The sequence below is a fragment of the Vitis riparia genome, chromosome 12 (assembly GCF_004353265.1).
Source record: "Vitis riparia cultivar Riparia Gloire de Montpellier isolate 1030 chromosome 12, EGFV_Vit.rip_1.0, whole genome shotgun sequence".
Classification (NCBI taxonomy): Eukaryota; Viridiplantae; Streptophyta; class Magnoliopsida; order Vitales; family Vitaceae; genus Vitis; species Vitis riparia.
This window is the reverse complement of record NC_048442.1, coordinates 9,208,310-9,231,778: the sequence shown is the minus strand read 5'-3', so window position 1 is coordinate 9,231,778 and position 23,469 is coordinate 9,208,310. Positions and strand designations below refer to the sequence as shown.

Sequence of the window (23,469 nt, the reverse complement as noted above, 5' to 3'; positions counted from 1 at the left end):
AGAAAAAAAATGCTAAGGAAAATAATTTTCTCATGTTTGGTTGTCCTATGAAAAAATATTAAAGAAAATCAAATATAATTAAAATTAATTAAAAACTTATGTATTTTTAAATTATTTAATCTTTATATTGATGAGTTAAAATAAATAAAATGAGTTTGAAGTAACAAAAAAAATAATTTATCAACTTTTAATCTATTTTTTTATTTTCCTTCACTTTTTCTTTCCTTCTACTTTTCCTTTGTATTTTATTTCCCTTGCATTTTTTCTCAAATTTTCCGGGAACCAAACATAGCATAGGGTATTGTTGGATATATTTTTTTTGTTTTTTTGTTTTAATTTTTAAAAATAAAAAAATAGTAGAAATGTATGTCTTATTTTCTATTTCTAATTTTTTTTTAAAATGATTTATACTTTTTTATATAAATGTTGTTATTATTATTTATTTGTAAAATTTTAAAATGAAAAATCTATAAATAGACTAAAAAAATTGAACAAAGTTCCTTTTTTATCCCTTCACCAAAAGATATTGAATGGTGATGTGGTTAGGGTTTTCAAAGAATACAAATAACCTTTGATTTTTAAAAAATGTGGCAAGTGAAATCCAATCCACAAAATAATTTGATTTATGGTAAAAGTCAGAATGTTATAGAAATCATTATCGTAGGGCCTAGCGGGAGAGATCAAGCGTCTATAAAAATCGATTTTTGACAAAACTACCAGGGTGGAGTATAATACCAAATTGAAGTACAGTAAGGGCAAAAGGAATTTATAATGGAGCAGTGAAATGCATAAAAAATTGGAAAGAACATCAATTCATAAGATAACTAAGTTATTTGAGGAAGAGATTAAATGATAGGAATATTTTATCAATTAAAGAAATTTAGAGTGTGTTTAGCGGTGATTTTAAAAACGTTTTTAGTATTTCTAATATTTAAAAAATTTATATTTTAAGTATAAAAAAGATTAGAAGAACCTTTTAGAATGGCCGCCAAACACGAAATAACTCATGAATATGTGTTCTATGTGTAAATGTTGCTCTTACCTACATCCTACCATACATTATTAGAATGGAGTGTATGGGCAAATGAAATGGACTGGCAGAGAAGGAACACCATTTTATCTGTTTTTCCTTTTTTGGCTGTTTCAAAATTTTAAACCCCCCCTTCCCCCTTCAGAACGGTTTAGAAGTCAAAACCCTAATCTCCACGTTGTGGAACCCCGGAGGTGCTGAATCCAAATCCCATCGTCATGCCACCGCCTTCTTCTTCCACAGCCGCCGGGCCTCCGCCTAAGCGCCCTATGGCAGCCGACCCCTCCGCCCAATCTCTGTCCCAATTGTCCAAAAGAACCCGAGAACTTCCCAATCTCTCCCATTGCCAGGCCTGCAATTTCCGCATCACCAACAACGGCAAAGATCGACTGCACATCCTTGATAGCTTCTGGCGCATCGTTATTCTCTGCTCCAAGTGCTTTGATCAGATGAATTCCGCCGATCTCTGCTCCTATTGTCTCTCTCAATTGGGCGAGTGCCCTGGTTTTGGTTGCAGTGATTGTAAGCGTCGTGTCCATAAAGATTGTGTTGCCAAGTATAAGGGTTCCGCGCCTTGGTCCTATTGCCCGTGTTTGGAGTCTGTTTGTTTGGATTGTTGGCTTCCAAGTTCGATGCCCAATCCTGGTTCGAGGAGTACTAGTGGCGGGAATGGGAATTTTCAGGAGAAAATTGGGAGTGGTAGGGTTTTGGGTGTGAGTCGTAATAGGATTTTGGATAAGGTTTCGAGGACGGAGAGTTTGGAGGATGTAGTGAAGGATGTAAATTGCGAGGTGGAGAAAAAGTTCGTGGTAGCAGCTAGGGCCAAGGAGAAGGCTTTAAGGAAGGTGGTGTTAGCTAAGAGTGCCGTAGAGTTGGCTACTGGTACTTTGGATTCGGTTGTAAGGAAGGATGAAAACACTAGGAAGGCAGGTTCTGAGGGCCCTTTCATGGATGATGCGGAATTGGCTTTTCGGTTGCATCGAGCTATGAATAGTTCACCCAGGATTTCAAAAAACTTCTGCTCAGTGAATTCTGTTTCTTCAGCTGTCCCAAAGGCTGTGAAATGTGACATTGATTCCTTGGGTTCCTTGGGTAGAGAGGGTAGTGTTTGTGGGAATATTGATCCTAATATAACTGTTTCTGAAACTTCAGTTCATTGTAGAACTTCTGTTAAGTTGAATGTGTTAATTGAAGAGAGCAAAGAATGCCGTGGAAATAACATTACAAGAATGGGGGCGATTGAGATAGGACTGAATGGGGGTGTTGATGCCAAGCCTGATCCTGAAGATTATAAGTTGGAGTTACCATTGAAGGAGGGAGAGGGAAGTTGTTCTAATAGGTTGGTTAACTCAGGTGCAGACAACAGTAGTATGGACTGGGAGTCTCAGTCTTGTCAGAAACAAGATCTGTTGAGACTTGGTTTGCATGCAAGTGACTATGGAACTCAATGTGGATCCAACTGTGGCAGGGATGCTATGCTGCAGGATAAAGGATGTAGTAAAAAACCTGATCGCTATGTAAGAAAGTATAGCAAGAGGCATGCAAGCTTGAAAGCAGTTCTGAATTCTGTAACCAAAGTCCATTGTGAAGGTTACCTTGAGAGCCAGGCTTCGGCTCCTGGACTGCCTTTGAATTGTTCAAAGGCATCAGAAACATTCTCTGATGCTTCTTTTCAGTCTTGTGCTGTACCTGTGCAAGCATCTGCATCTGCATCTGCATCTGCAAGGGGTTCATCCTGAGTCCAGTTCAAGAACAGGTAATAGAAGGCCTCTTTCTTCCTATAGCATTCAGTTACTGACATAGGGATTTTGCACTTTATTATGCTTCCATGATTATAATGAATGTACATCCTATTTGGAACAAAAAAAGTCATTGTACTTTCTTCTGTGTCTAATTTTTTCCTCCTATCTCTAGACTGTTTCATGATGATGTAACTTGCGTTACTTACATTGAATAGATTATTTCAAGCTCTTGAGATCCTGCAAATTGGTTTAAGCATAGAGTACCCTCTCTAGTTTGCCATTATACTTTATGTCTTCATTTGTTATTCTTGTTTAGTAATTGATTAGGAAAGTTTTAAAAAGGATATTTGTAGGGGATGATGGAGGAAGGTAATAAATTGATGAAGTGGTCAATCGTGTGCGCCCTTAGGAAGAAAGGGGGCTTTAGGAATTAGTAGTATGCCTGTTCTTAATAAAGCCTCATTGGGAAAGTGGATTTGGAGATAGGCGAGTGAAGAACATAGATTGTGGTGGAAAGTGGTGGTGGATAAGTTTGGGGTTTTAGAAGGGGGTTGGTGTTCCATAAAGGGAAACGGTTTGATGGGTTATGGGCTTTGTCATGCTATTAAGAAGGGTTATGTTTTTTTTTGTTTGCTTAAGGCCTTATTTGAGATAGTTCTTTTTGTTTTTGGCTCCCAAACCATAATTTCAAAGGGCAGTATTCATATTGCAAAATTTTCATTACACATGAAAAAACTTCTTGCATAAGCTCAAATAGAGATTTTGCAAGAAGCAAAATTTTTATTGGCTTTCATATTAAACTCTTTTATGAGATATAGACTTTTTTAACAAAATCATCCAAAGAGGTAGAGAGCTCTTCTTGAGCTTAGAAATGAGCTTTTTTCTTAAAGAAACAAATCTACAACAAACGAGTGGGAGAGGCAGGATTCCAACCTATGTAGAAAAACTTATAACAGATTTACAGTTCCATTGGACTGAGATGTGAATTCCTGTGATCTGCTCTGTATAGTGATGGATTTCATGATTGATGTCCAAGGCTTAACAAGTATGATTTGGATAGAGAGCCAAATTTTTGTAGGATGTGTGTTATTGGAAGATGACACTTAAAAAACAATTTCTGGGTCTCCTTGTCTTGTTTTTCAAACTTTATCTTTTTTACCTTATCCCTAATCATTTTTAAATTCTCTCCTTTTTCAAAGTAATAATTTTCTAGGGAAGTTTGAGGCAAAAAAAACAATGATCAAAATCAAACAACCATATGCATAGCAAAGTAGGAGTATCCAACAAGAATTCCACACCCGCACTCATGTGTCATTTTAACACGAACATGCTAGGTTAAGTTGGAGAGTTCAGGTATCATAGGCTGTGTTTATGAAGGATTGTCTTTTCTTTTTCTTCCTTGATTTGTCATCTCATAATAGAACAAAGAAAAACGTCAATCTATGGGGGAGATCACCACAACATACATCATACCAGGACCATAATCTTGGCTTTTTGCAGAGAAACAAGGATGTAGATTTTAAGAACTCATCCCACACTCTCTTCATGCCTTTCCACAAGTCTTTCCCATGAGAAAGCCCTCATTAGTGAGAACACCAAACACCTTTTTCAATTCTATACTTGCCATCATACTTCAGAGGTTGTCCCCCGTTGTAAGCTTCAAAGCCATTTGCTTTAAAGATTCACTACAATCCTTAATGGCCACAAGTTTGGGTAAAATCACACCAATAGAAGACATCCATTATACAAAGCAAGCAAGCAAAGAAAACCCATTTGGGAAAACCAATAGAACAATTAGAAGGGCACTCATATGGGTGTGAAGCCCCCTTCCATAGAAACATGAGCTTGCATTGGAAAAGCCCCTTGCCACAACAACATGAGCTTTTTTCTTTCCTTTTCTTTAAGGTTTCCTAGCAACCAAATGGACTATAAAAATCCCAACAATCAAACAAACCAAAAAAACCATATACATAGGAGACTCTAGAGAAACAAAACAACAAAAATACTATATTTCTAAGATGGAGATGGAGATGGAGATGGAGATGGAGAAAGAGTGAGGAAGATTGAGAATGTACCTTGAGAAACCTAGAGAAAGAGATCGCATTGGTTCTTGGTAGTGGAGGCCAACAATGGAGCAGGAGTGGTGGCAATTGGGAGGGAGCAAGTGGTGGTGATGATGGCAAGGACAACAATGGTTAACAATGACAAACATCAGTGAGCAACTGATGCCATGTAGAGGGAGGGTCGGGTGTGTGCGTCAAAAGGAGTTTGGTCAAGTGGAGTAAAAGTTAGAAAAATCAACCTTCTTTTTTTTTTCATTTAGATAAATGCCTTTTTCTTTTTTGGGTTTCTTGATTTACATAATAATATTTGAAAAAGATTTATGAGTTAAAAACAAAAAACTTTGAAGTTTGAAAGTGGCACTTAAGTTAAAAATAATAGACCCTTAGTTCCTAGAAAGGGAGGGGTAAAGGGTACAAAAAGAAATTTTAGGCCTGGTTTGTGTAGTTGGGGGCTCATAGACAAGGTTCAAAGTAAAGGCCAAGTCTGGTACGATTTGATTGAGTTGTATCCGCCTTGGCCTTTTCCACTCCAAGTCTGATTCCTAATACCATCTTAAACATAGATTTAGCTAGGAACCGATTAAACTTGGTTGTCTCGATTGAGATTTTGAGTTAATATGGTTGAATCATCTGAGTTGACTTAGTTGAATCATTTGAGTTGACTTGGTTGAATCATCTGAGTTGACTCGGTTGAATCATTTGAGGTGACTCAATTGAATCATCCAAATTGATTGAGTTGAATCTTCCAAGTTACCAAAACATTCCCGAGTTAAATGTATAAATCATTTTTTCCCATTCAAATCACAACAAGAAACACCAAAATAGAGAAATCTTTGAAAAATCAAAAGATTCTCTTCAAAAAAAAAGTTTTTAAAGCACTATGATGTACTTATGAGAAGAAGAAAAAGAAAGAAGCATTAATCCATCATGATGATCATAGATGGACTACATGTCTACAATGCCTTCTTGTTGGTGGTTTCCCTATGGTGAATGGTGAGAAACATCAAATTGTTCCACTAATCACCTGTGCTATGTGCTGGTTCACCTCCCTACTTCATCTTCATTGCTTTGTGTTCGTGGGTGTGCTCTGTAGAGGAGACTCTCTGCCTTTGCTCAAATGGGTCAACAATCCTCTCTCTCTATGTGGTGTGGTATGGGGAATTTGAAGAAAAGCGATAATATGTTAATATAAAAATAATTTATTATTCTAAATGTTTATGTGTGGTATGAATTGTGTTTATATGATAATGGTTTACTATTTTATATTCTAAAATGTGATATAAATCATATCAATTTACCTTATAGGCTGATGACGTTTTGAATTGAGAACTTGAAAAACAATTTTGTATTTATTCTTCATCAATTTGAAGACAATTGCATCCGTTTTATACGATAATTTTGTTTTGTTAGTTTTTAAAATTTATTTAGTAATACTTATTTTTTAAAATAATTTTCATAATTTTTTTTTTATTTTTTTTATTTTTTATTATAATCTTTAAATATTTTTTACCATAGAATCTGAGTCAATGACCGATATTGTGACTTTGAACCATGCTTATAGAAGCATTTTGTTGAAGATTTTGATGAGTGATTTTGAAAAGAACCATGACCATTTTGTTGAAGATAGGTCTTGATTAGAAATGGATTAGGTGGATTAAATCTTATATCTCCATTGTTAGTTCACTATGTTTGCTAGTCAACAACGGAAGAGACTTATGTTTGTTAAAAACATCTTTTCTAGCTTACTAATTCATTCTATGTCCTCATTTGTGGACTCTTGGCTGGTACAAGTAGCTTTAAAAGATTTAACATGATCCCTCATGTGAGGGTGGAATTCGGTATTAATGGTTTTTTAATGCTCATTAAGGCTTTATTTGGTTAGTGATTGTGGAGGTTTACTATAGAGTCAGATGGTTTGTGGGGCAGAGTCATTTTGGGTTTGCTTGGGAGGTGGAAGGGAGTTGGTGCTCTAAGGAGGGTAGGGAAGTGTATGGATTGGCCCTGGGAAAGCTATTAGAGGAGGCTGAAATACTTTCCAATCAGGAACAAGTATTTCTGAGGTCCAAGTTTTGTTATGATGTTTAGTACAGTGGATCTGTTGAAATATTGTCTCCCAATTTCATGCTGCAAAGCAGCTCATGTGTATTTCTGTCAATCCTCTGGTGCCTCCTGTCTGTTTCTAGCTAATTTGGTGTGGGGTCCTAGGGTTCCACCTAAGGACTCTAATGCTCAATATGACTATTAAATTTGGATGCACAGATTGAGTTTGCTTAGCTTACAGATATGGCAAGTGTTGGACAATGACCAACCAATGGAAAGGAATGTGCTGTAGTTCATCTTCCTTGAACTTGGAGGGCCGTTTTGCCCAAAAGTCCTTTTTCAAATGGGGAAGTTGAGAATTGAGTTTGTTTGGTTCCCTGGGTTCCTGGATCCAACCATGTTTCGGCAGTTTCTTAGGATTGAAGAAATCTTTTGGTCTTTTTGGTATTTTTCACTTGTTTTTATTGTTGGGAAGAAAAATGGAATCAGAACTCCAGAGAACCTTATAGCATCAGTTTCATTTTTCAGGTTCCAGTTACTTGCTTAGTGTTACCTGATTTGCTACTCCTAGATCCACATTTTACTCAACCTAATCCAGTGCTTTTTTATATTGTGATACTTGCTTCTTTGTGCAGATGATGTGAAACTCCCTTGATTTACCTACCGGCTACAGGGAACTGAAATGAGTTGGAGTAATAGAGCAATTAGTTGAGCCTTTACGAACTAGTGAAGTGGCCCTGATTTTTCTTCTGTTCTTTATATTTCTCTAATAACAGGCTAGGATATTTGGGACTTGTAGAATTAATTAAAGAGAGGATACAAAACCTCTTTCATATTGGCAATTTAGTGAGGATTTAATGTTCCCTGTTTGAGCTATTCATTTATAATAAATATTTCTCAATGTAACTTCGTATTAATCATTGTGCATTGAAATTTCATTTATCGTGTATTTTTACAGTTTATTGCTGTTTAGCCTTTAATCCAAATTGAAGATTTACAATGAGGTTTGGGTGGTTGTAAAGAAGATCAAGAAAAATGATGTCTTACAACTAGTTGGGGTTGAAATGGTAGTTAGATTCTCAAGTTTTATTCTCTGTTCCTTTATTTTTGTTTGACTGAACAGAAATGGGATTTTGAAATGTATTTTCTGATATATGATTTCATTTTTTTCCCTATAGAAAGTAGAATTTGAAATGATTCCATAAGGAAGTCGATTGGCTATATACAGATAGCTCATCCATCCTTGTAATGCTTCATTTTAAATGAAGTTTGTGCATATAAATATTTGCATACATGTATGATAAATATATATTGCTAAATTGAAGTATAAAACACTATCCAATCAATTTTGTTTATTTATTTATTTTTGATAGGTGCTATCCAATCAATCAATTTTATTAGAGATAATTAAGTTAAAAAGAGGTAAGTATAGGTGTTCATCAATAAAATACATAAGCTTAGAAAACTATTAGACTGAATAAAACCATCAAACACCTGTCCAATACTTGTTCAAACAATTGTTACCAATAAGATTCAATATTTAACATGGCTTCAACAAGTGTACAATGTTTCCATGTAGTAGGTTGTTCTTTCTCTTCTACTACCATTTTTTTCATCCATTTTATAGCTTAATTTGCCTTTTAAGCAACAATATACTAGTATTTTGAGAACGGGATTTAATTAGAATTTTCTTAAAAACTGTTAAAATACTCGAGTACTCTCATGTTGTGTTTATCATGTGACACATTATGTATCAAAAGCTACACTTACAATACATCAGAAATGCATATCATTATACACTAAAAATGTATCATGTTGTGTATTGTATCAGTTTTGCTATAGTTTTTTGACAATCACGCATGTGATCCTGCAGTTTAATTGTTATGAAGCAGTATCTTTATGAAGGCACCTGGCTGAGGGTGTGCTTGGATGTCTGGTACTCCCTTGCCATTGATTGATTTTCCATTATCTACACTAGGGGTGACAATTGCTGTGCTCATGTTGGGTCATGTCTTATTAGGTGAGAGTATTCCACAGATCTTCTGAATCTAAATATGACATGTTTAATAATTGAGTCATAATTCTCTAAAATGAGCAGGGCCTATTTAGCATATAAGTGATATGACCCAACCTATGTAACCCATTTAGTAAACAAATTTAATTAGGTTGGGTTAAGTCATGTTAAAGTTAGCATACATAATTTTTTAACTATGTGCTAACTTGATATGATTATCACCCATTTCACATGATTTTCACCCATTTAATAATACTGTAAACCAGTTAACTTGTTTTGTCAAGTAATTTTTTCATAAATATAATAAAAAAATTCATATAAACTATCAATAACTTTTATTTTCCTAAAAAAAAAAAAAAAAAAAACAACTTATGACTGTTAAATGGATAATACATGGTTCAAGCCATATTTGTGTTAGTATGAGGCAATAACAATTATATCTTGTACTAACATGCTAATTTTGTTGATTCTTTAGTCATATTTATGGGTCGTGTTAAGAATTGCTGGCCTTATTCTATATGGAATTTGAAAGGAATTTTAAATGATTGATATTTCCTTTTTGCATTTTATATCCTTAGAATAGGGATAAAACCAAGCTAAAAACAAGGACTTGTCAGAACAATAGCCTCTTGTTTAACATCTTTAAATAACTATGATTTATTTAGCAAAGAACATGTTTATTTTTTTATATTTCTGAAAAAAATGTCAATTTGAGATATTGTTTTCTTTTCCATTACTAAATATTTTTTTTGATAGGTAATCAAAATCAATTTATAAAAAGTAATGCTCGAGAAGGAGCTCCAAGGTACATAGAAAGTATACTCAGAAACACCTTAAAGCAACACAAAAACAAAGAGAAACATTAACAACCCCCTTAGCCCAAACCCAAACATTCCACAAAATCTATTAAGGAATGAGGTCTAGGAACTATGTGCATCTTGCAACAAGCCCCAAGATTACAAGCAAAGGAGGATTTCAACCCTTGAATTGATTGACCCTCGTTATCAAACGTCTTACTATTTCTTTCCTTCCAAATAGTTCAAAAACGGTATAAAGGAGCAGCCCGCCATGCCTTCTTCCATGGCCTTCTTCCTTTTCTTTCCCACGAAAGAACCATGCCAACTTAACAACACCTCTCTAATCGATGAGGGGAGCACCCACACCACACCAAAAAGGGAGAACAAAAGATGCCATAAAACTCTTGTTCTAGTACAATGAAGGAGAATATGATCCACAAATTCTTCCTCCTTAGGCGCCCACAAATTCCAAATCACCCTTATTAGGAAAACACTTCGTCTTCCTAGCTCCAACACCCTGTATAAGGATTTTACAGAGAAAGCCCTATCTTTAGACTCAGTCCACAGAATCTCATCCTCCCTCTCCTTAGTAAAGCGTCAATTCCATTTGCACAAAAGAGCTTTATTGAGCAATGAGAGGTTCCTAACCCTTAAACTACCCTTACTTGTGTGTAAACAAAACAACAGACCAACTAACTAGGTGAGGTCTCCTCTCAAGGGCCCCTCCTCTCCAAAGAAAGTCTCTTTGAATTTGCCCCAACCTTTGCCCAACCAATCTTAGCATACGGAACAAGGACATAAAATAAATAGGCAAGCTGGACAGAGTACTGTGAATTGGGGTACGTCTCCCCCCTTAGAAATATACCGCCCTTTCCAAAGAGCCAGTCTCTTCTGAAACTTCTTCTCCACACCATCCCAAACTGCCACTGACTTAAAAGGAGCATCCAAAGGAAGACCCTCATAAGTCGATGGAAGTGCCCTAACTTTGCATCCAAACTCGTGCACCAACTCCCTGATATTCTCCTCCCTCCCCAATAGGAGAAGCTCACTCTTTTCTAGATTAATTCTTAACCCAGACATAGCCTCAAACCACATAAGCACTCAACTCAAATAAGTCAGCTGATTTGAGGAAGGCTCATAGAATACTAATGTGTCATCGGCAAACAGTAAATGAGAAACATCCAACCCCTCTCTCCCTCTTCCTCTCACCTGCCACCCCAGCAAAAAACCACCAAGCTTGGCCCTCCTTAGCAAACAACTAAGGGCCTCTATGACAATCACAAACAGATAAGGAGAGAGAGGGTCCTCCTGTCTCAACCCCCTAGAGTTTTGAAAAAAGCCCGAAGGAGAACCGTTGACAAGAATAGAGAAGCTTACTAAATATAGGTATGTATGTGTGTATGTATATATAGGACATCTATATATATATATGTGTGTGTGTGTGTGTGTACATATATACATATAGATGGAGAGATATATTATGGTATGTCTCTTTGTTCTGAATTGCTCCAAATCCTTCTCCTGTCACAAATGTCTGATAAGAGCTTCCTAATCCTCTGTCTGGGGTCATTTTTCCCTAGAACTTCATTTGACTGCAGGGAAAACATAGGAAAAGATTGTTAACAACTGTCCTTGAGTTCCATTATTCATTCATATTACCGTGTTACTCCTGATTGAACAGGAAATGCTTCACCAGCAGTGATTGTTTGTTTCACAAGTTTCTGCTAGAGTCACATATATTAGGAATTAATCTGTTTTATGAACGCCTTGTTTAGAAGTAGGTAGTTTCTGAATTGATGTAAATATCCATTTGTTTTGAACATTAATATAGTCAATTTAGCATTGTTAATGACTTGAATTTTGAGTAGTACTGACTATGTTAGAATTATTTCTAATAGAGTCGGTACTTTCTAGTAGTAAATCGTCTTGCTCCCAACTCTAACATGAACAGAGTAACTTGCCAGATAAGCAATGCCTATGAATGTAAATGAGTTTTTAATGGCTGCTTGAAATATTCTGAAGTTTGTAAATTTTTAGTGCAGGCCTCCAAGGACTAGCCTTTGTTTAAACAATCTGATGGACCTATCTTTGAAGTCTCTTCTTGGCTCCATTGCTACAATTAATATGACAACACTTGCAAGTGCTTGCCAAGTTTGAATCTCTCAGTTTGACAGAGTGAGATTGGATTCCCAATCATTTGTAAGGTCCTTCTTTGAACTAATTCCAAATTATTAGCTTGTTTTGTTGTTCTGGATTGTTAGAAACAATAAAAATCACTTTTTCACTCTCAAGTGAATGCTTCATATTGAACATGAGGCAGAGGAGAAATAAAATAAGGTTGTGGCTTCATTGTTTGTCATATCATGTTGTTCTTAGTAAGTAGGACCACCTTTTTAGAGAGCATGGGGGAGAATAGTTTCAAGCAGTATAGACTTAGGAGAAACTTATCTGGACAAAAAAATAAAATAAAATAAAGCAGTGTACTTAGTAGAAAGACATGAAAGGGAAGTGCCAAGCAAAGTTTTTAAATGCACAAGCATGAGGCAAGGTGATGATGAGAGGGTCCTGCCAGAGTGGAAGCGAAGATCATGAGGTCAGGTTTCATGAAGGTAAGGTTAGGGTTTTTCTTCAAATTTCTTCTCTATTCTTAGTTTTTACTCTCTATGGGATTTTTGGGTTAAATATTCTTCAGTTTTTTTTTTTCCAATGTGGCCACCTCATCCACAAAGACCAACAGAAGCGTATGCCGCAATCCAAAGGCGTAAAAGGCTAGCCAAAATGTGCCTCCGCCATGACTTGCTGCAAAAGGCGTATGCCTTTCTGGACTTCTGCTTTTTCTTCGAAGCCTCAAGGTGTTTTTGCCACAGCTCGCCTTAAGGTGTGCTTCAAGGCGCCCCTGAAAAATGGCTTTGAAAACCTTGGTTCCAAGAAGATAGAAATGGATCCTATTCGTGTCCTTAACAAATGTAACTAACTTTATGGGAATATGGAATAAAGGACTTATTCACAATGTGAACACCAAGGAGAGGGCCACTAGAATGAGATATTAGCTTAATATATGCTAAGAAGATATGAAAAAACATGAGTTACTTGTTCTGATTAAAAAAAGGAAAACATACCTTATGCGTGAAAATAAAGAAGTTGGATAATCATTCTTGATATTATTGTAGATCATTAATTGTAATTAGATAAGAAAAATACAGATGAGTTTAGAGATGTGAGTTGGTTTTAATTTTTGGTAGTTCTTAACCAACCTATTGAAAATATGAGATCAGTAATTTCAGAAAGGTAACAAAAGAATAGAAAATAAACAAAAAAATAGAAAATAAAGTAAATCAATAGAATGAATTGTACTAATTTTTTTTCTTTAATTAGTCTAATAACCTTAGTGGGATTATCATTTTTGTGGAGGAGGAAGGTGTGGAAGACAACTTCCTTATGTTTCATTTGTAAGTGTGTAATGGTGTAGGATCTTTGAAAGAGTGGAGGTTTCTAAGCCCTCTAAAGGAAGTTGAATTTTGGTTGATACTCGTAGGTAACCCAGGATAGTTAGGGATTAGAGGGATGCTCATGAATCGTTATGGAACACTAGTTAGAGCATTGTCTAAAATGTTAGTGTGTCTAGCAACTGAGGAGTAAATGTCAACATTGCTGGAGTGCTGAAAGCTAGCTAAAGCTGAGGGCTCATCCAATCTTCTAAGAGAGGGAGATTTTATTGGAGGCCTCTCTTAGGTAAATGAGGCAAGAGGCTCGGGGAAGCTTGACAAGTGGCTTTGTCAGAATTTTGACATTACTTTAGACTTGAGATGTTCCTTTTGTTGGATTTTTGCAGCTAATCACATGGTTGAATGTGGATACGTTAGCAAAATGAGTAGCCAAATAAGATCTCTTTTTAGGGGGTTTCTTTTCCTAGAGTATTGAGTTCTTAATTGTTTTCATTTTTTAATTTTACAATTCCTTTCATCTTTAGAGTAGATAGTTACTCTTCCTTTTTGTCGGAGTTATGTAGTGGTTGTCTTTTAGGGAAGGATTTGTTATTTTTCTTTGTATTTAGTTATTTCATGGCAACAAACTGATTAAAAAAAAGAAGAGAAAAAGCTAAAGGAAGTTATTGGTGTGTTATTCTAGGATTTTTGTTTCCTTTTTTCTTGTTTTTTTCCCTTTGTTTTCTCCGTGTGTTCCTAGTGTAGTTAAATATCCTAGTTAGTTGCTTGAGTTATATAAGATATTGGTTGCCTTAGGTATATAGTATGGATTCTATGATTCAACTTTAATACACCTATCAATGTTTGTGGGAATAGGGGAAAAGAGAGCGCTTTTACAAAGACACTAAGGGAAGGGGCACCAAAGTAAGGTATTTGCTTAATATATAGCATGGTGAGGGTATTACTATGTCAAATATGGGTAGCAATGTTGGTTTGGTGATAAGGAAAGATAAAGGGGGATACCACTTTGGAGAAAAAAAAAAAAAAGAATGATTTAGCTATTGATCGTATTGAACAAATTGGTAGTTGTTAGAACATTACATTTAGCATTGAACTCAATTTCCAAGGTAGGGTTTAATGAGAGATTCTTTGAGGACCGCTAATGATCTTATCGGATTTCTTTCTTCCTTGTGTATTTTGAGTTTGAAAATTTCTGTATCTATTTAAAGGCTTCTGTAAGTTCTATTTGTTTGACATACTTTTGTTGGGTGAATGAAATAAATATATTTAAATTTCAAAATGATTTATACTTAGATCCTTCTTGGATATGCACACACACATATACATACCCTTCGCGCGTACACACATACACATGAAGCATACATGTCAAGTGGTGTCAAATCGACAAATAGGAAGAGAGAAACAAAAAGGCTTCTAAGTAGAGTTCAACTGACCGGCAATATTTGACATAGATATTGAGGGTTCATCCATGAAGCTTCTAGCCCAAAGCAAAATAATACGCTAGAATGATATTTGAAGAGTTTGATATGGCTACTCTATATTTTCAAAAGATATGATTTTTTTTTTTTTTTTTTTCCCAAATGGTCCAAAATAAGCTTAATGTAGCAATTCTTTCCACCTTCCTATGCTTCTTTACCACATAGCTCTCATGCCAATTGACTAGAGTCTTTCTTGCTGAAGAAGCCAGCACCTACTCCATTCTAAATATAAAGAATGACAAATGTCAGGAAATCCATTTCTTTTACCTATTGAAAAAAAAAAAAAAGTCAGGAAATTCATGTTTAACACAATTAAAAAGGATGTGATCTACTGATTCTTCTTCAGCCTTTGGAAAGACAACATTGATTCACTAATGTTCATCCTCTCCCTTTTAACAGATCCAATGCCAAAATCCTGAGGCAAACCACTTGCCATGGAAAGAACAACACTTTCCTAGGCATCCATGAGTCTCAAAATACTTTGATAGGAAATGGTCCTCCTTTCTCCGATTCCAAGTAAGTATAGAAAGATTTGATTGAAAATTTCTCATCCTTTGAATCCTTCCAAACAACCTATCCTCTTCATTCCTCATTACTAATCTCTCTTGAGTCCTCATAAAAAGCACTTCAACCCTTTCAGCTCCCAATCATAAATTTGTTTTAAGAAACAAGGTCTCCAATGCCTTCCTCATTTGATTCTTCCCCCACAAACTTGACCTAAGATCCTTTGAATTGGCTATGACAAATAAAGAGGGGAAAGTGATGCTCAAGGAAAATTCACCACACTAAATATCCTTTTCAAAACTTCACTCTTTACCATCTCTTACCATAAAACTATTTTTTTTTTAAGTCTTCCAAACCTCACCTTATTGCCTTCTACAACCTTACCCCCTAGACTCCCTCACTTTGCTAGAACACTAACCACTCGCATCTTCCCTAAATCTCTCAACTATGACCCACTTCCTTAGTGGCTCCCTTTATGTAGCAAACTTCCAACTCAATTTGCCACGCAAAACCTTATTAAGGATAGATAAGTTCTAATGACGAGCGCTTTTTTTTTAATCCATACAAGCAATTGGCCATCTCACCCAATAAGAGTTTTTCTTAAGGGCTCCACAACCCACCTCCTGAAATAAAAGAAAGGACATCTCTATGAATCTTCTTTAGTACCAAGTTCACCTTTCTTGGAATGACAAACAAGGGCATAAAATTTATTGTCAAGCTAGATTAGGTGCTTTTAATCAATGTAAGTTGTCCACCCCTTAATAAGGTGTTGTTGCTTTCACAAAGTAAGCTTTTTGTGGAGTCTCTCTTCCACCACTTTCTAGACCACCACCACTTAAAAGGAGGCTCCCAAAGGAAGGTTAGGTAGGTGGTGGGGAGCTCACCCACCTCATAATCTTATTAAGCAACTAACTCTTGCATATTAGGCATCCTCTATTGGTATTAATTTGCTTTTCTCCACATTAATTTTCAGTATAGAAACTACCACAAACCATGTGAGACTCCTATTTAAAAAGGTTAATTGCTCTTGGCAAGTGTCATAGAAAATAAGAGTGTCATTTGCAAGTGAGAGCCTCAAACCCACCTTCCCTACTCCTTTTTAAAAAATAGTTGAGAGCCTCCATCTCCTTTCAAGTAGGGTGAGAGGTGTAGAATGGTAAAATTTAACTTTTTACAATTTATTACCTACTCAAACTGAGTTAAGTGTGGGCTAACTACAAAAAACAAGTGTTCATAATTAATTTTAATTGTGACCAATTAAAATTCATCACATGACATAAATTTTCTACTAGTGATGTTATGTATTACATGGGCCCTCATTTTCTATAATTGGCGCTATGCATCATATGACATAAATTTTCTATAATTGTCAAGGGGTTAAAGACTATCTAGAAAAGTCTTGCAAATTTGCTTAAATATTATTTTAAACTAAAGAATAAGATTTTAAAAGGATTAATAAATATCCAAGTGTGAACCTCTTGATCTTAATAAATAGGGAAGGTTGTTGCTAAGCTCAAGCTACAATTCATAAGAAAAGTTTTAGAGAAGGGCTTTGCAGGGACATTCAAAGCTACTTTAAAATTCAAAAAGACTTCAAATCATCTTCAAATCTTAAAAGATTTTTTAATTTTTTTGAAGTATCTTCAAATTGTCAAAATTTTTAAAGCTTCGAGTTTCAAGCTCCAAGATCGAAATCCATAAAAGACTTCTTAAATTTGAGATCAACTAGCTCAAGCCCTTAACCAACATTGCTCAAGTCATGCTAAGGCCTTAGAGTCAATCCAAGGCTCAAGTTAGGTCAAGACCCACATCAAGTCAAGGCCCAAGTCAAGACTCAAATTGCATCAAGTCAAGATCCAAGGTAGGCTTAAGGTTACGACATCGAATTAAACAAATCCTTCATTCAAGATTAAACTCCTTCAAGCCCTTGATTGACAATAAGGAAAGAATATCAACCTTAAACCATACTCAAATGTTTTGGTAGGATTTGTTTTGTTAGAAATTCTTAAGAAAGTTCATGTGACAAGCATTTAGACATTAATATGAATTTTTATATGATTTTTTTGAATATGTTCAATGTGCTTGTGATGTGGGTTTTTCTATTTGTTTTGAAGAAAAATCTTAATATAGATGGGCCGATGAGACATTTACACATGGTTTAGAGTTGATATTGCTTCAAGAAAATGTTGAGGGCTAAATTGAGATATGAGTGAAAGTGTAAAGGTAATTTTTATAATTTAACAAAAAAAGGGATGAAAGAGGTAAGACACAGCCAAAAAAAAAAACGAGAGAGAGATTCAAAAACCCTTAAAGAGTAATTCAAGCGAAAATTAGGACGTGCTCACTAGATTGAAAATGTGAAAAGGTGATCTTGACACAAGTTAAAGAAGATGGCAAGCGCATGGCAAGCGCCCACCGTAGATATAACTCTTTGGAGAGAATAAAGATCAATGGAGTGTGGTTGATGGAGGAGAAGGAAATCAGGGAAGGAATTGCTAATGAGTTTCAAAGTTTGCTTTCAGAAGATACGGGGTGGAAGGCGGACATAGGGAATCTTCAGTTTGACCAGATCAGCCTACAAGAGGCTGAGAACCTGGAGAGGCCCTTTTCAGAAGATGAAATCCATGTGGCTTTGATGGAGATGAATGGGGATAAAGCTCCCGGCCCGGATGGCTTTACTATGGCATTTTGGCAAAGTTGTTGGGAGTTCATTAAAGAGGAGCTTTTAGAAATGTTCAAAGACTTCTATGATCACAGCTCTTTCCTTAAGAGTCTCAACAATACTTTCTTGGTATTGATTCCCAAGAAATGTGGGGCTGAGGATCTTAGAGATTTCAGACCTATCAGTCTCTTGGGGGGGCTTTACAAGTTGTTGGCTAAAGTGCTAGCTAATAGACTGAAGAAAGTAGTAGGCAAGGTGGTCTCCATTTCTCAGAATGCCTTTGTGAGGGGAAGACAAATTCTTGATGCCTCTTTAATTGCAAATGAAGTGATAGACACGTGGCAGAAACAAAAAGGAAGGGGTATTATATGCAAATTGGATATAGAGAAAGCCTATGACAGCATCAACTGGAAGTTCTTGTTGAAGGTGTTACAAAAGATGGGCTTTGGGTCTAAGTGGGTGGGGTGGATGTGGAGTTGTATATCCTCAGCTAAATTCTCAGTGTTGGTCAATGGAGTGCCTGCAGGTTTTTTCCCTAGCACTAAAGGACTTAGACAAGGGGATCCTTTGTCTCCTTACCTTTTCATTATGGGGATGGAAGTGCTAGATGTTCTTATCAGGAGAGCTGTAGAAGGGGGTTTTTATCAGGTTGCAACATCAGGGGTGGAAGTGGTCCTCCAATGAACATTTCTCATTTGTTTTTTGCTGACGACACAATTATATTTTGTGAGGCTAGAAAGGATCATCTAACTCACTTAAGTTGGATTTTATTCTGGTTTGAGGCGGCTTCAGGGCTAACTATTAATTTAGCCAAGAGTGAAATCATTCCAGTTGGAGAGGTGATGGAGATGGAGGAGTTGGCGGTTGAGCTAGGATGCAGGGTGGGGGCTTTACCCTCTCAGTACTTGGGTCTCCCTTTAGGGGCTCTAAACAGAGCGCCTTATATATGGGATGGGGTGGAGGAGAGAGTAAGGAGGAGACTAGCTCTTTGGAAACGGCAATATATTTCTAAAGGAGGAAGAGTCACCTTAATAAAAAGCACTTTGGCTAGCATGCCAATCTACCAAATGTCCCTTTTCAGAATGCCTAAGATAGTGGTTAGAAGGATTGAGAAACTACAAAGGGATTTTTTGTGGGGAGGGGGACATATGGAGGGAAAAGTTCATCTGGTTAAGTGGGAGGTGGTTTGTACAGACAAGGATAAAGGTGGGCTAGGACTTAGGAAGCTAGCTTTGTTGAACAAAGCTTTGCTTGGCAAGTGGATATGGAGGTATGCCTGTGACAAAGATAATCTGTGGAGACAAGTGATCAAGGTGAAGTATGGGCAGGAGGGTCTTGATTGGAGGCCCAAAAAGGCAAATGGGGCGGTTGGAGTAGGGGTTTGGAAGGAGATTTGGAAAGAATCAGAGTGGTGTTGGGATAACATGACATTCCGAGTAGGGAAAGGCAACAGGATCAGATTCTGGACAGATGTGTGGTGTTCAGAAGCTTCATTGTCTCAGTGTTTCCCTCACCTCTTTGGTATGGCTGCGCAAAGGTATTCAACGGTTGAGGAAATGTGGGACCAGAATTTGGGCCAAGGGAATTGGAACTTCCACTTTGTGAGGGATTTCAATGATTGGGAGCTGGAGATGGTTGGGGAATTTCTCCACATTTTGAGGGGTTTCAAACCCTCCTTGGAGGAAGACTCAGTTCTGTGGAGGAAAGGAAAGAGTGATCAATTCAGGGTCAAGGAAGCTTATAGTTTGCTGGCGAAGTCTGATGATATAGGTTTTCCTTCAAGAAGTATTTGGGTGACAAGGGTACCAACTAAGGTTGCTTTTTTTGCCTGGGAGGCGACATGGGGGAAGGTGCTAACTTTGGATAGTCTTCAAAGAAGAGGATTTCAACTGCCAAACCGTTGCTTCTTGTGTGGCTGTGAGGAAGAAAGTGTAAATCATATCCTTATACATTGTACAGTGGTTAGAGCCTTATGGGATATTGTTTTTGGTTTAGTTGATGTGAAATGGGTTTTTCCAGAAACTGTAAAGGAGGTTTTAGCTAGTTGGAGGGGATCGTTTGTGGGAAAGAAAAGGAAAAAGATATGGGATGCCATTCCGCTGTGTATTTTTTGGACGGTGTGGAAGGAGAGGAATAGATTAGCTTTTAGGGGGGGATATTGAATGTTCAAAAGTTAAAGAATTTTTTTGTTTGTAATTTGTGGAGTTGGGCCAAATTGTATGTAGGAGAGGAGGCGTTCTCCCTTATAGGCTTCTTAGAGTGGATAGCTTCCACTTAGAGGGAGGTGATTTTTTGTTTTTGTTTTTTTGAGGCATAAGTTGCCTTGTATACTTCCTGTATGCTTTGCGGCGTTTTGCCTTTTTAATGCATATCCTTACTTATCAAAAAAAAAAAGTTAAAGAAGATGGAAAAATCCTTTGAACTATGTTACGATTTGATCCTTTTTTGGGTAAATAGGCTTTTGGGAAAATATCCCAAGTTTCTCTCAAATAGATTGAGGTTTTTTATACCACTCAAGTTGTGTATTTTATCTCTCCTAAAGAACAATCATCAAGTTCAAAAGTTTGTTCACTTACAATCTAATTGTGTTCATGAACAACTTTTCGAGGGGGCATTTGTAGAAGGACAAAATTAAATTTTTTATAATTTACTATATATTAAAATTAAGTTAATTATGAATCAACCCTAAAAAATTAAATGTTCACATCTAATTTGAATTATAATAAATCAAACTTCATCGCATGACGTAAATTTTCTACAAATAAAAAGAATGTTATGTGTCACATAGGCTCCACACAGGAAGAAGACAAACTGTTTTTTACCTAAATAAATAAAATATATAATCAGGCAATTAAAGTGTTTCTGTTAGAATAAATAAAAATAGTGGTATGGGGATTTGGAAAAACATTAGGAGTTTAGCCTCTGAAATTCAATTTTGGTTAGGAATGGAGGACGGACTAAATTCTGGTTTGATAGATGGATGGGGGTGAGACCATTGAAAGAGAGCTTCCCCATGTTATTTAGCCTAGCAGTTTCTAGATGCATTAGAATGGCAGATTTGTGGCCGATAGAGGCAGAATGTGGCCAGTGGTCCTTGCATTTTTGTAGTCACCTCCATCATTAAATGCTGCGAGAGTTCAAGCAGTAGGGGAGGATTCTTTACTTTGGAAGGAGGAAAGCAAAAGGGGATTTCTAGTGAAATCCTCTTATTCTTCTTTAAGAGCTAAGGGGAGGAATATGTTTCCTGCTCAACCACAAAGGGCTGTGTTTCCTCCACAACCACAAAAGAAAAGAAATTATGTTAAAAATTATTAATTAATTATTAGGGTGGGACAGGTGGAGGTGCATACAAGAAGGGGCCACCCATTCATTTCTGCTCCATGTAACTCATGAAAGTTCCAGTTGACTAGACCATACTTGACCCTCTTTACTGTTCTGTTGTCAGTCCATGGTTATAAGCAATTCCTATGTGAGAGAACAAATCCATTGGAAGAAGATATAGAGGATCATGTCCAAACTGACTTGGAGACGATTCCATTGCTTTCATAGCAGCATCTAATTAGAGGACTGAATGGACAGCAAGCTTGATAAGACAGACTGTTATTGAGTGAAGACTGTATCAAGGACAATGATATTGCTATTTTTATGTTTTAGTTCATGACAACATTTTTATTATGTAATATTTAGTTTGTTAAAACTAGTTATTGATGCCTATGGTAGCATATGTTTTGTAGTAACATGTTACTTGCTGACACTTATGGTTAAACGCTTTCATTTTTCATTTGGTGTGGTACCTATTTTTTTAATCAAATATGTATATCATGGGATTATTGTCCCTGTTAATGGATTTGTAATATTATTTGTTATTATCACATATGCAGGAATTGAAAGTTAAGTCCAGCCAATCCAAGGAATAATGAAAGAGTAGAGATCTTCAAGTTCAGATGTAGAAAGAATAGAAAATTGGTTCAAACACCAAGGCAACTGCATATACTGGATTGAGATGTGAGAATGGTATGTCTAAGCCAGGATACACATCTCTTTTAGAATGAGTACTACTTGGGCTTCGTTTCAATGTCAAGGTGAGCACAACCATTCAGTTGTGGATAAAAATAATGAAAAGACAATACTGTACCATTGTTGACATGCTCGACAAAAGTAGGTTTTAGTGGAATAAATATGAAAAGTGGAATAAATTTGGATTTCATGTGCATGTCAAGGAATCCGTTTTTTCTTTATAAAATTTATTTTTTATTTTCCTTTTGCTAGCAGATATTCATGTTAAGTTCTCATTTGTTAACAAGTATGTAATGTTAATTTTAATATGCTTGCAGGGATAAGCAGATGCTAAGGTTTATTGCAGTGAAAAATCACACCATATCAGCTGTTCTTGGTAACTCCTCTTCACCTTCTTGGAACCTTAACTTTTGTCGCAATCTCGTTGATATGAAAATTGAAAATCTTGAAAGACTCATGTCCTCACTCACTGTTATGCACTTGTCTCCACTTGCTGTAGATCAAGAGCTTGGTCTTTATCCTCTTTGAGTTTATTCTCAGCAATTTTTTTTTTCTTGGCCTTGTCCAATTTATTAAATCCAATCTCGTTCTTTCTAGCCAAATTTTTATGGAAATCAAAAGCCCCATCAAAGGTCAAAGCCTTTTCTTGGTTAGTACTGCACAAGAAGGTAAACATCAATGACATGTTACAGTTGAGAAGATCTTACAAGTCTCTTTGTCCTCATTGGTGCATCTTATGCATGGGAAGTGGAGAATCGATGGACCATCTTTTTCTATGTTATTCATTAACATTGAGAGTTCGACACAAGCTTTTCAGTCTAGCCAAGATTTATTAGGTTTTGCCTAGGTGTATATGTGACATGATGATCATCTCATTTAGAGGTTTGAGAAGTTCCATAATAGGAAAGACCCTTTGGCAAATTGTTTGTCTTACTATGCTTTGAATTGTGTGGCAAGAGAGAACTGTTAGGATATTCGAGGAAAAATGGAGAATTGGAAAAGATATGAGATCTACTTTACTTCTATTCCTCCTTGTGGGCTTCTTATATCGCTGCCTTCAAAGGCATTCCATTCAATGTTATTCAACTCAATTATCTCTCTATTTGTAATTCGAAGGCGGTGGATAACGATGAGAGGAGTTGAGTTCGGTTTTGAGGAGATGTTACCTTTATCTATTCTTAAGTGGCTTATATTTTCGTGTATTGTTCTCTTTGTATGAAGGAGGTGTTTAGTCTTACTTTCATTAATATTCTGTATTTTGTGGGGAAGACCTTTCATCATTTTCTTGTACTTTTTTTATAATTATTATATCTTCTGATAAAAAATAAATAAATGAATAAAGAGCATATGCCAAGGGAATAAGGAAAAAGTAGATCTATGACGAGCTGGTGTTGATGTTGGGGATGTTGTGGAAATGAAGTGGCTTAAACAGCAACAGATGCTGTAGAAGCTTCGGATATTGACCCCAACATAGACAAATTAGATAAGCTAATGTAATGTTGTGGTTCTGACCAATGTAAATCCAAGACCCAAATTTTCAGGGCCGCAAAGGCAAAATATGGCAATGGTTTGTTATTACATTAGGATTGCATGAGATCGAAATGATATTAGGGCAAATTTTGCGATGCAAAGGCTAGATCAGTGTCTTGAGTGTGGTTAAGCAAGGATGGTAGGTT

General features: G+C 36.3%; 1 protein-coding gene across 13 annotated transcripts; it reads left to right on the top strand.

The window, feature by feature from the left end:
* Positions 1-1,071: 1,071 nt before the first annotated feature.
* LOC117926708 lies at positions 1,072-23,073 on the top strand. 13 transcript variants are annotated; one of them, XR_004653223.1, is made up of 8 exons: positions 1,072-2,786; positions 7,511-7,601; positions 7,834-7,942; positions 8,749-8,811; positions 11,729-11,885; positions 21,658-21,858; positions 22,111-22,169; positions 22,391-23,073. XR_004653223.1 is itself a non-coding variant. In XM_034845952.1 (2 exons), exon 1 carries the CDS (start codon positions 1,249-1,251, stop codon positions 2,767-2,769), a length of 1,521 nt encoding a protein of 506 aa, XP_034701843.1. In that variant the 5' UTR covers positions 1,072-1,248; the 3' UTR covers positions 2,770-2,786; positions 7,511-7,811. The 13 variants fall into 13 exon arrangements, 1 of the variants encoding a protein (XP_034701843.1); XR_004653217.1 differs by having other exon boundaries at positions 8,749-8,895; XR_004653225.1 differs by lacking the exon at positions 7,834-7,942 and having other exon boundaries at positions 7,511-7,582.
* The last annotated feature ends 396 nt before the right edge of the window (positions 23,074-23,469 follow it).